The 13,317-nt window shown below is 38.9% G+C and overlaps 1 protein-coding gene across 1 annotated transcript; it reads left to right on the top strand.

Annotated features, from left to right (window-relative positions):
• Positions 1 to 222: 222 nt before the first annotated feature.
• On the top strand, positions 223 to 8,879 carry thoc7 (THO complex 7). The gene is made up of 7 exons (XM_034167155.1): positions 223 to 380; positions 482 to 609; positions 4,067 to 4,153; positions 7,936 to 7,993; positions 8,110 to 8,176; positions 8,269 to 8,338; positions 8,721 to 8,879. The coding sequence occupies exons 1-7, from the start codon at positions 238 to 240 to the stop codon at positions 8,780 to 8,782; spliced, it is 615 nt and encodes a 204-aa protein (XP_034023046.1). The 5' UTR covers positions 223 to 237; the 3' UTR covers positions 8,783 to 8,879.
• The last annotated feature ends 4,438 nt before the right edge of the window (positions 8,880 to 13,317 follow it).

The raw sequence follows: 13,317 nt of genomic DNA, 5'->3' as shown, positions 1-13,317 counted from the left end.
CAGGTTGCTGAAAGGTCTGTCATTAAATCCTGGAACAATAGTAATTTCGAAGGCAACTGGCAATGGGAAGTGCTGGAAGAATAGCGACGTAAGTTCAAAACCATGTTGGACCAACTGCACAGAAGAATAGTTGATTTGTGGTATGAGTCAGGTTCTATAGGAACAGTCTACCAGATAAGGTCTGTGGAAAAACCATTAATCCAGTGTATCAAAATGGTGCATCCTAAAATCCATGAAATGTTTGTCTACTCTAACTTAGATGAAGTTATACGGACACGTCTTCTAATTGACGGAGATGGAGCTGGTGATGACCGCCGCATTAATGTGCTACTGAAGAGTTTCATTAAATGGTGCAACTCTACTGGGACTCCAGAGGAAGGGTAAGTTGATTGATATCTATAGAGTGCAGGCTTCAACATTGCTTCATATGTATTTGGGAAGAATTGGTTTGGATCCTAATATGTTTTATAATTGTGTTCAGTTTCACACAGTATCAGAGGATGTTGGGAACGCTAGCCCAGTGTGAATTCTCCATGGGAAAGACATTGATGGTTTATGACATGAATCTTCGTGAAATGGAGAATTATGAGAAAATCTACACTAATATAGGTATGTAAGAAGGATATTTTTTAAAACTTGCATTGGGCCTCATTCAAAGTAGTTTCTGTGTGCTGATTTAATCTAAACTAACATCCAGTCACATATATAAATTAACATGTTGGGGTTTGGTTCTTTTAGTTGTCCCTGTGTCTTTTGGTTGCAAGTCCTGTTCTCTTGTGGTCTGTGGATGTGTGGGAGCGTTTGTGTGTGATGGTGTGTGGTGGCGGTTCTACACTGAATTACTCCCCAGATGAGACCCCCCCCCCCCCCCCCAAAAAAACCCAGACAAAATATTTCACAAACAGTCATTTTTTTCTTATTTTATTATTATTATTTTAAATATTTTAGAAAAGCCCCTGAAATTGAAATTGACATCAAAAGACTGCAGGCTACAATATAACTCTTATACAAAACATCCATGTATTGCAGATTTGAATAAACATGCCCTCACATGCTAAATGTCTTTCATTAGGCTATATTAATGTCTTTTAGGGAGGAACGATTAGCTTTTTTTATTATTATTATTATTAAAGTGCATATTTGTCTCAACATTTAGCTAAATATTTAGCTTGATGTTTGTAAAACCACCTAAAACATTTCTGTATTTTTAAAGGTGAAAAGTGGTCTCACCATTTTCTTACTTATTTAGATCTGTTGTCAACCATCAGTTATATTGACTATGGTGTAGCACCAAAAGTATCATCTTATTTGACTCTGTGGATCAATCTTAGATTTACATCCTCTGTGACATGTCTGATATATGAAGACAGATGCCTGTTGTAGATGCGTGATTCTGCAGTGCTGTTTCCTTCTGGCCCTGGTTTCATCATTACAGTTTCTGATGACAGTCCGTCCTTTTCTGAGTTCTTGTGATATTTGTTCCTGAATCTTTTTTGTTCTATGCTTTTCACTCTGTCGCGGCTCGTCTTTAGTCTTCTCAGGATGTCGTCTTTTAGATAACACAAACTAATTGCAAGTGATATGCTAGAAAATGACACAACACTTTAGAATAATTCAGCCTTAAGCAAGATAAAATGCACAGAGTTTTTAAGTTTATTTAAGCCTTCGACACAAAGCTTAGACAAACTGAGTCCTCTAGAGAGACTGAATATGACAACCGCGCTCGTCTATTTATTGGAGACCCGCGGGCATCGCTCCTCCTTCAACTTTTTTATTTATTTCATTCCCAAGACATGGTTTTCTATTGGAAGCGTCCTCTAGTGAACCCTAAGCAGGTGTTAGGCCATTATTTCAATGTGACAAACGCTCCCATTAAAACGTGAAGGATTTACAACTGATTTTTTTAAAAGACCTTCAGCCACAGGTGCAGCTGGCCTGAGGCCCCTGCACGTGGCCTGCGGGAAAGCACCTAAAAGGCCTTGGAAAGCCCCTGACAGACTGAATGACTAATAGAGCCCTTTTTTTGGGTTGAACACCTGCTAGTTCAACCAGAGGACATACAGTTCGGATCAGGACACTTGATAGTTCATCACAGTTCAAATATGGACCTAAAAATTCTTCTACAACTCCTTTAATTCATTTTATTAGGAAACTGAGCGTGCCGCAGCCTCAACTTTACCTAAATTCTGGGTCTTTTAGTCAAGCATAGGGCTAGTGCCCGGTGATCACCTTAGTATTTCCTGTTTTTCTTGTTGTTTAATGCTGACAAAGGATACTGTATTTCTTGTCTTTCTGATGCCTGATTCTGTTTTTTCCGTCTGTTTAAGTTGCAGCTCCATCCAGAGATGGGTGTGGTTATTTGTGCTGAAAACCTCCCTGTCCTGTGCCCCAACAGCATTGCTTGTGTATTTGTTTTGTGAATTGTTTTGTAATTTGTGTCTGTATCATGGCCCAAGCAGAGGGTCACCCCTTTGAGTTTGGTCTGCTTGAGGTTTCTTCCTCAGAGGGAGTTTTTCCTTACCCTGCTGCTCTGGGGGTTAGTAAGGTTTGACCTTACTTGTGTGAAGCGCCTTGAGGCAACTCTGTTGTTTTGGTGCTATATAAATGAAAATAAAAAAAATCTGTGAGTGAGAGTATGTGTGTGGATGTGGGTGTGTGAGTTCGGTCCATATGTGTCATCAGTGTGCTCCTGTCTCCCAGCGTGTGTGTGAGTGTGCATGGATGTCTCTGTCATCCTGCAGTGTGCCCACACACTGTCTTCTGTCTCCAAGTGTCCACAGAGGATGTCTTTCTCCCCACAGACTGTCCACCCACAGTGTTCTGCCTCTGGCAACCGGAGAGGTCATCTCTGTCTCCCTGCAGTCTGTCCATTCATCTTTGTCACCTTGTCACCTCCTTGTCCTCTGTCTTGTGCTTCCCGGTCCTCGGTCCCCCTTTGCTCAGGGCTTAGTGATTGTCCAGTGTTCCCTCCTGTTATTATTTGAGTGTTTCTCCATGTGTTTGTTCATGTCAGTCTTGGCACTGTTGCGTTTTTCACCTTTGAAGTCCACTTTGTTTTTGTTATTTATTTATTTTATTTCTTCTTCTCTTGTGTTTAATATTTGGGAAATGTGTTTTGGTCCTGTTACTACTTCTGTTGCATTTTTGTGATCATGGTATTCTGTTATTTTTGTGGGCTCCTTATTTATTTATGTGTCTGTCTGTGGTCATGCCATCTGTTCTGTTGTAGGTCCTGGTATTTGCTGCCCTCTCATGTTCCTTTTGTGTTAGCACATGTTCTGATCTGATTAATCAATTGACAAATCATGACCCCTGTATCAGTTAGTTATTTAAGCCGCGCCCTCCTCACTGTTTGCAGGTTGATTACACTCACTTCCTTGCTCCTGTCAGATCTCTGGTATCTTGTCAGTGTCTTTACCCTGTTGTAGTTTTGCTTAGTGGTTTTATTTATTTAGTTTTATTTTTTTATTTTTTTTTATTCCCCTCCCCACCTTATTAGTCTTTTTTCACCCAGTTTGTTTGCTTTATTTTGGAGTCTAGTCACTTTGGATTATTTGGTCACAATTTTATTCTCACTGTCACCTTGGAGAAGTAAAGCACTCATTTTTGTGAACTCAACCCTTTCTGTCTGGGCTATCTTGACTGTTCTAATGCAAACCATAAATAACATAACGTATACTTTGGTTGAAAACATTCAAACTCATTTTTTTTTCCTGCTGCACATATTCCATTTCATTGAACAACAAGGCATTTGTTCATAAATGAATGAATGAAAAAGGCAACTCATGGCTGACCATCTGACACCAGGAGTAACTGGAATAGTCTTGTGTAACTTGTACTCCTAATCTACAAAAGGACTGCTGCATGTGCATGCACAGAGTGTGCGTGATGCTGTGTGGCCCAAAATACCACGTTTTTCACATTCTCCCATGGCTAAATCCAAAATGGCTGTTCCGCAATACCTTCATAATACTCTATCCTCACTATGTCGTATAGAAGTGTATTTTTTCTTAGATGCTGAATCTGTTTTTGAAGACTATCTATGACTTTGTCTTCAACACTGTAGAAGAAAACATCATGTCTGCGCATGAGAAGATAGCAGAATGCAAAAAGGAAATTCAGCGGGCCAAGAGAATACGAAAGAATCGCCAAGGTAAAAATGTATAATTGTTTATAGGTCCCGGTCATAGTGGGGCTGGAGCCTATCCCAGCAATCACAGGGCGTGAGGTATGGTACACCCTGGACAGGACGCCAGTCTGTCGCAGGGTCACATATGGACAAACACACACATTCATACCCACATGCACACCTATGGACAACTAAATTTTTTAATTTATACATGCATATAGCGGGTAAAATAAGTATTGAACACGTCACCCTTGTTCTCAGTAAAATATATTTTTGAAGGTGCTATTGACATGAAATTTTCACGAGATGACAGTAACAACCCAAGTAATCCACACATGCAAAAAAAACCACAGGGCAAAAATATTGAACACGCATAGTGAAATTTATTTAATATGCCATACAAAAACTTTGTTGGTAATGACAGCTTTAATGTGGTTGCTGTATGGAGAAACTACTCACATGCATTTCTCAGGTGTGATTTTGGACCATTCTTCCATGCAAATGGTCTTCAAATCTTGAAGGTTGTGTGGACCTCTTCTATGAACTCTGATCTTTAGATCTTTCCAAAGATTTTTATTGGATTTAACTCAGGCGATTGGCTGGGCCATTCAAGCAGCTTTATTTTCATTTTCTGGAACTGAGAGTTTCCTTGGCTGTGTGTTTAGGATCGTTGTCTTGCTGAAATGACCAGCCTCACTTCATCTTCATTATCCTGGTAGATTTTTATCAAGAATGTCTTGCTATATATATATATATATATATATATTTTATTCATGCTCCTGGATGCTGAAAAACAGCCCCACACCATGATGTTCCCACCTCCAAACCTCACTGTTGGTGTGGTGTTTTGGGGTGATGTGCAGTGCCATTTGACTTGCAAGCATGATCTGTATTATCGCATCCAAAGAGTTCAGTTGTGGTCTCATCTGACCAGACTATATTCTCCCAGTATTTCAGAGGCTTGTCTAAACGTTGTGTAGCAAACTTTAAATGAGCTTCACCGTGCTTTTCCTTCGGCAATGGAGTCTTGTATGGTGAGTGTGCATCACAGTGTTTTCTTTGAAACAGTTGTACCTGCAAATTGCAGGTCTTTCTGAAGCGCTCCTTGTGCTCTTGGACAACTCTTCTGATAATTCTATTCAGTCCTCTGTCAGTAATCTTGTCAGGAGCACCTGGTCGCGGCTGTTTAATTGTGAAATTATGTTCTTTCCACTTGTGGATTATGGCCCCAACAGTGCTCACTAGAACATTCCAAAGTTTCAAAATCTTTCTATAACCAATGCCATCAGCATGTTTTGCAACAATGAGGTTGCAAAGATCTTGAGAGAACCTATTGCTTTTCCCCATCATGAGATGGTTCTTGTGTGACACCTTGGTAATGAGACGCCTTTTTCATAGGCGATCAGTTGGGACTGCACCAGCTATTAATTTGCACTGACAAGGGGCAGGATTGCTTTCTAAAGCCCCTTTCACACTGGGCCCACTTCCAGTTGCAGCGTCATGACGACACCACGTGGAAGCAACCCAATGCCAAGATGATGTAGCTCAACGCTACAACACCGTGACGGACGCAAAGGACAAAGCAAATCAGATGCCAAAAATTAAACGTTTAATTTTTTCTGCGTCGAGCACAGGACGCAAAAAGGAAATCAGGGCAACAAGACTCAATGTGACTGGAAGCCACACCCTCACAACACAATGTTACCCGACGCCAATTTATGATTACTGCTGTGTTCCATTGTTCCCAAAGTATAAATCACACAGGATTGTTTCTATACCGTGTAGACAATGCAGTGAAACTACATGCTCAAAAAGAGCTCAGGCTGATTGCAGCCTGACTGCTGCTGCAGCTCCTCGCTCTTAAATTCTCTCAGAAATGTGTTTAAGGGTGATTCTTAGACTACGGGCACTTATGTCCTTTGATCATATTGTATGAAAAACAGAAAAAAGGGGAAATTTCACACTTTTATAGTTATCTTTACAATGAAAGTGTGTTAAGAAATTTGTTCTAATAGTCTATGATGACTTTTTCACCTTTTTTCAGCATCATTATATGCAAATATTGCCGTTTTGTGCTTGTCCCACACCCAGACTTTTGATCTTCAATGATAAAAATGAATGGTAAAGAAACATTTTTTCTAATGTTTTAAAATATCTCTGAATAAAATATCAGTAAAATAATCAAAACATAATTGGGGTATTCAATGTCATACAACTGTTGTGATTTTTTTTTAAACAAACTGTAGTTGTCCCACACTATTGCTGTAATTTCCACCACAACACTGTAATGTTCCTAAACAGTTTGTATGAAAGATTGTTTGGGTCATTTCTCTGGAGATAAACAGTGACATCAGAGCACATGTATATAGCGCCAAATCACAACAAACAGTTGCCCCAAGGCGCTTTATATTGTAAGCCAATGGTGTGGTGGAAATACATTTACAAGGCCAATAGTGCCTGTAGTTAAAGAATCACCCACAAACTGTTTAGGGACATTATGATCAAAGGACATAAGTGCTCGTAGTCTAAGAATCACCCATATACGTTCAAGTTTGTGGGGGCGTGGCTTTGGATGGAGCACTGACAGGGTGGAGGGAGGGAGTGGAACCTAGAGCAGGTGCTACTTTCAAATCTTGCTAGCTCTCCAGGACTACCAACTCTAGCTTTAAACTCACAGTGAAAAGTAATCTACATCATAAACTAAAAGAAATAGAAATCTAAAAGCAAAACTGATGCTGTGAATAAGTAAGTGCTCCTATTATTTTAACACATATAAACCATCACTTTTACATCCAGTCTTCTTTAGACAAGTCAGGAGATGGACACATGAACATTTCCAAGACACTGAATATGTCTTGGTCTTTGTTTACCTTAATTATGTAGAAATACAAACAGCTACAAATATGTGTGGAGCAGACAGTTCTCAAAGACTGAGGGACTGTGCAAGAAGGAGAGGAGTGATGAAAGTCGCCAACAGACCCAGACAACCCTGAGCAAGATATAGGCTTCTGTGGCTGCAACTGGAGATATTACGCATAGTGCAAGTTTTGAATTTTGCATCACCAGTTATACAGTTTCATGAAGTAGTAAAAAGAGACAACTTGTAAGTTCAGCTACAATTTGCCAAAAGGCACATCAGAGATGTGAGCCGAGACTTAATCTGTTATGTTGGAAGAAAATTCTTCTCTGTTCTACTCCACTATGAAGCTATGAGTAGTGATGCATTGCTTTTTAGCACTTGATTTCCAACTGATAACTAGAAGACAGACAAACGGGCATAAAAATGGAATCTCCATCCAGTGTAGTGGCGTAGGTAAATCCACAACAGAAAAATGAGAGTGACAGGCACTTTTGATTGAGATTTAATGCAAAATGTACACCAAATGGACTTTTCAATATTAAATTCAAATGTCCACAAAATCCACAATCTGAATCAAACTTTGTCATGCGGTAGTGAGTGTCAGTCTGCACCTCACTTTCAAATATGAGAGTGATTGGGGCATGTTTGATTAAGATATTATGTAAAATATACATTAAATGGGGTTTGCAAAGTTACATTTAAATGGCCACAACATCTGTAATCTGGATCAAACTTTGTGATTGTGAAAGAAATTGGATCTTGGATTGGATTTCAATGTCAATTTATAAAAGGCAAACCTTTAAGCCACTGTTTTGTGTAAACATTGTATCTCACCAAACAGTGATTGTTCTTCGGTATTCTTTAAAATTACTGGCTGTATTACATGAAAATTATAAATTTAAGAGTGTGATGGCAAAAATTTAGCTTATATAAGCTTTTGTTCCAGAGTATGATGCTATGGCGAAGGTTATTCAGGAACATCCAGACCGACATGAAACGCTGCAGTAAGTTGAGCTCTCCAATCCATTTGAGGTAGATGTTGGTGACTGTTCTGTTGCAGCTGTGGACCATTTGATTGAAACTCAGAGCATGAGCATAATGTGTTTTTGTTTGCTTCCAGGCAGTTAGAGGCTCTTGACAAAGAACTCCAGCAACTTTCTCACATCAAGGAGAATGTTGATGCAAAGGTAAAGCCAAATGTTAAGCACTTTCTGTTCTGACCAGTGATGATACGGTGACCAGAGGTGAAGGATGCTTTTGTCTGATTTTATCCATTCAGTTGGAGCTGAGAAAGAAGCAGTTCCATGTTCTGCTCAGTACCATACAGGAACTACAGCAGACACTTGAAAGTGAGTAAACAATAGTGAGGTGTTGTATAGGTAATGGTTTGTGCTTTTTGCGAATTAAGTCCACTTGCAGACTAGCCAACAATAATCACTTCTTCAATCAATCAATCAATCAATTTTATTTATATAGCGCCAAATCACAAACAGTTGCCCCAAGGCGCTTTATATTGTAAGGCAAAACCATACAATAATTACGTAAAAACCCCAATGGTCAAAACAACCCTCTTGGGGTTTCTTCAACTGATTATGTCATAGTTCCATTTGAGGATAATAATCAGTGACAGCTTTGGTTTTCTAATTAGTTGTTGATTTGCATATTGCTCAGCCATGGCAAAAATAGATCGACTTGTGCCTTACTAATTTTATTTATTTTTATTTTTGGCAGATGATGAAAAGTCTGACAATTATGATAACAATCAAGAAAGTCCTGCAGAGAATGGTGAATGAATTTGTAGCTGTTCCTGGGCATAGAAACAGAAGAACACTTTAACATGATTTTGATTTTTTTTTTATGTGTTCAGAAATAAAGTTGAAAATATCTCAATCTTTTCTGATGTATTTGCAGTAATTATGATGTTCAAATAATCACAACACTGATGTGCTTTTACCCTTTGGTATTTTATTTTTTTTAATTCTCCTTTAACTCAGTCCTTAAAATGTATGGTTGTTTTTATATAAGGGCTGAGTGGATCCTTGCCATTTGATTGGTGCTTTGTGTGTCACATGACATTTGCCCTATTGACATGTCCCATAATCCCTTGCGCGCCAGAGAGTCGCTGCAGTCAAACAACATGGAGAATCCACATGATGACAATTGTAAATGAATATTATACTATAAAAATGTTAAAAAAAATTTTATGCTTTTCGTCACGTTAATAAAAGACTGCATGCATGATACCCTGAAAACTTGCTAAAATAATTATAACAAATAATCAGTGTCTACTACGTTTAATCTGGTAGTGGCCTCGCTGGCGGTCCAAGCTTCTGCTGAAGTAGTTCTGTTCCATCCGTTGACTTTAAGAGTGCTGCACACAGTGTCTGCTCTCCTATTACAAACTAATATCACCTTTTTATCGCCAGCAAGGCACTTGTTGTGTATGGCTACTCTGTTGTCTCAGCCACATTTGACCTTGGAAAGGTGTACAGCTTTGAATCCAGCCACCTTGCTTCTCACCATTGAGGATGGAACCAAACATGACTGCTTAGCAGAAGCAAAGGAAGTTCATAAACCAAGACCAGATTTAAAAGACATCCCAATTTCTGATTCTGTTGTTCTCTTTGTGGATGGTTCGTGTAGGAAAACTTTAGATGGAACAAATGCATCAGGCTATGCTGTTGTGACAGCTACAACAGTTTTAAAGGTTGAAAGGCTGCCTAATCACACATCAGCACAGGCTGCGGAATTAATTGCACTCACAGAAGCATGTAAACTGATGAAAGACAAATGTGTCACGATATACACTCATAACCAGTATGCATTTTCTACAGTTCATGTTTTTGCACAACATTGGAAAAATAGAGGAATGATTTCCTCATCAGGAAAACCAGTCATACATAAAAATTTGCTTTGCCTTACAATATAAAGCGCCTTGGGGCAACTGTTTGTTGTGATTTGGCGCTATATACATGTGCTCTGATGTCACTGTTTATCTCCATAGAAACTACCCAAACAATCTTTCATACAAACTGTTTAGGAACATTACAGTGTTGTGGTGGAAATTACGGCAATAGTGTGGGACAACTACATTTTGTTTAAAAAAAATCACAACAGTTGTATGACATTGAATACCCCAGTTATGTTTTGATTATTTTACTGATATTTTATTCAGAGATATTTTAAAACATTAGGAAAAAAATGTTTCTTTACCATTCATTTTTATCATTGAACATCAAAAGTCTGGGTGTGGGACAAGCACAAAACAGCAATATTTGCATATAATGATGCTGAAAAAAGGTGAAAGTCATTATAGACTACTAGAACAAATTTCTTAACACACTTTCATTGTAAAGATAACTATAAAAGTGTGAAATTTCCCCTTTTTTTCTGTTTTTCATACAATATGATCAAAGGACATAAGTGCCTGTAGTCTAAGAATCACCCTTATACAATATGATCAAAGGACATAAGTGCCCATAGTCTAAGAATCACCCATAAACAAAGTGACAAGTCAGATCAGAAGTGAGTAAGTCCACGATCAAGTTTTGAGTGGATGTTTGATACTCCATGTAATCCATATCAGATGAACATGCACCTACCATCCCTGGTTCTCAAGACCAGGCACCTAAGTGGCTCTACTCTACTATTTCTACTCTTCTATTTTACTCTTCCTTTTTAGATATTTAGATATACCTTAGTATACTAGCATAGTTCCACCTTAGAATTGGAATATAATATATAAGATATACCTTACTGCATTTTCATTTGGTATACTTGTAGGTAAGCTACATTTTTGGCTAACGAGGTGAATTTGAGCAATTATGTGCGCTCTTTGATGCCTGTTTCTGCATAAAACGCATAAAACCACTGCTGTTTGATAATGTTAGTCTTTTATTTCCACGTGTTAATGTTAGCTATAAATCCTGCGATAATCAGTTCAACAACATATGGGCTCCTACATAACCACCAAGGCACCAAAAAAATATATCATTTGAAAATTTTTTACCTGCAGAAGGATCACTTGATGCACCTATGCACACTAATCTTTTCCTTGATCCCAGAGCACAACTCACCTGTTATGCAAATGACCAGCTCTTGTTGTCTGGTCCAATTACAAATTTGGGAACGATAGCTGAGCCGCCATGTGGGATCATTTTGGGTCCGTGTACTTGCCTGTCAGATGGGAGCTTCAACAATACCCGGGCTCCCTATGGAGGTAAATGCACAGATTACTTCCAAGTGCCGGACCCGATGGGAACCCTCGATCAGGTGAGCATGTATTGGCCGTGTGGCAACAATGCCTTCATAACCCTCCCTACGGGATGGACAGGCAGATGCGCCCCGATAACCACCTCTCGGCATTCCTACAGCATAGCCACTCAGCTCTCGACTAGTCATCGCTCTAAGCGTAACTTGACCGCCCATGATTCCATATGGGGAACAGATGTGCCTCTGGACACAAAACTGTGGTCTCTTAGAGGCATAAGGGTGGAGTTGACAGCTCTTAGGATCATGGAAATGCAAAATTGAACAGTTTTGGATCAGTTAACTGCAGCCTCAGGTGGAGTGTGTGCCATGGTGGGAGAAAGCTGTTGTACATTCATCCCTCATGATGATGGAGGCTTAATAGGTCTGGCCATTCAAAATTTAACACTTTTGAGAGATACCATGAGTAAGGATTTTATTATGGATAATAGCTGGTCCTCATGGCTCTTTTCTGGGCCGTGGTATCATATCCTGTTGAAACTGCTTACCCCACTTATTGTAATATTGGGCCTGCTGTGTATTATGGCATGCTGCATAGTCCCATTCATAAATTAATTCAGCAAATGATTTTGGGCACAGTAAACAGCTTGTTGCTAGATGGAGATTATATAGCTCTGGTACAGTTTAATTCTGATACTTGTCGTACCACCTAAGTGGGAAAATATGACTGTTGTGAGGTCTGGGGCATAACATTGACTCCTGAGTACAAGATTTTAATGCATCTATGGGTGATTCTTAGACTACGGGCACTTATGTCCTTTGATCATATTGTATGAAAAACAGAAAAAAAGGGGAAATTTCACACTTTTATAGTTATCTTTACAATGAAAGTGTGTTAAGAAATTTGTTCTCGTAGTCTGATGACTTTTTCACCTTTTTTCAGCATCATTATATGCAAATATTGCCGTTTTGTGCTTGTCCCACACCTAGACTTTTGATCTTCAATGATAAAAATGAATGGTAAAGAAATGTTTTTTTCTGTTTTAAAATATCTCTGAATAAAATATCAGTAAAATAATCAAAACTTAATTGGGGTATTCAATGTCATACAACTGTTGTGATTTTTTTTTTAACAAAATGTAGTTGTCCCACACTATTGCCGTAATTTCCACCACAACACTGTAATGTCCCTTTTAACAGTTTGTATGAAAGATTGTTTGGGTAGTTTCTATGGAGATAAACAGTGACATCAGAGCACATGTATATAGCGCCAAATCACAACAAACAGTTGCCCCAAGGCGCTTTATATTGTAAGGCAATGGTGTGGTGGAAATTACATTTACAAGGCCAATAGTGCCTGTAGTTAAAGAATCACCCCTATAAATATGATCAGGCTGCCAAAAATCTGTGACCTGCATGTGGCAGTTTTGTGATCATGAGAATTTAGACATTACAATTGATAAAGGGGAGGGATATGTTAGAGAAATTGTAAATATGTTATCAATTATGTCTTTAATGTCCTTATAATTGTGATTTTATTTTCTAGCGAACCACTCATCGTTACTGTGTGAAATGACCCCTTGCTTGCCATCAGGAATGTCTGAGACTGAATCTTATCAGCTAAGCTAACTTCTGTTTGCTCAGAGAAATGAACTGAGCACAGTGGGGTATTTTTAATTAACTGACCGTCCTTGAGAACGAACAGAAGGCCTGTGAATGCAGCTGCAAACAGGCCTGTTTTGACTGTCAAAAAACCCATAATGGCTTATCTGTATGGACACAGACTCTAAAAAATGATTCATGCTTGCTTCTGCACACTTATGCATTTTGTCTGAGTTACCAAAATAAAAGCTTGATGGCGAAGAAAGATACCAGAGAGAGATGGTGAAAGTGGAACAGAGGAGGTGTCTCACTGTCTCTCTCTCCTCGCTGCGAGAAAAAATAATTACTGTCTCATGGTCGGGTTGTCTCATTTCAACAGTTTTAACCCTAACAAAATGTGGTGTAGTGGAGTCTTGCTCCTGGGCTAGGGTTGTTTGTTTGTTTATCCTAATTAAAAAGACACTATAATTTAATTCCAATTTTAAAAGAGGGACCGACAACGCCACCCAGGGATACG

Source organism: Thalassophryne amazonica, chromosome 3 (assembly GCF_902500255.1).
Source record: "Thalassophryne amazonica chromosome 3, fThaAma1.1, whole genome shotgun sequence".
Lineage (NCBI taxonomy): Eukaryota > Metazoa > Chordata > Actinopteri > Batrachoidiformes > Batrachoididae > Thalassophryne > Thalassophryne amazonica.
Note: the sequence above shows the minus strand (reverse complement) of the source record. Positions and strands in the feature narration are given on the sequence as shown.

What these genes read in the sequence shown, in the direction of transcription:
- thoc7 (XM_034167155.1), top strand. Translation starts at nt 238, where the DNA reads ATGTTTGTCTACTCTAACTTAGATGAAGTTATACGGACACGTCTTCTA. An exon ending in GAAAATCTACACTAATATAG is followed by an intron (nt 610 to 4,066) that starts GTATGTAAGAAG and finishes TCAACACTGTAG; the next exon opens with AAGAAAACATCATGTCTGCG. An exon ending in AATACGAAAGAATCGCCAAG is followed by an intron (nt 4,154 to 7,935) that starts GTAAAAATGTAT and finishes CTTTTGTTCCAG; the next exon opens with AGTATGATGCTATGGCGAAG.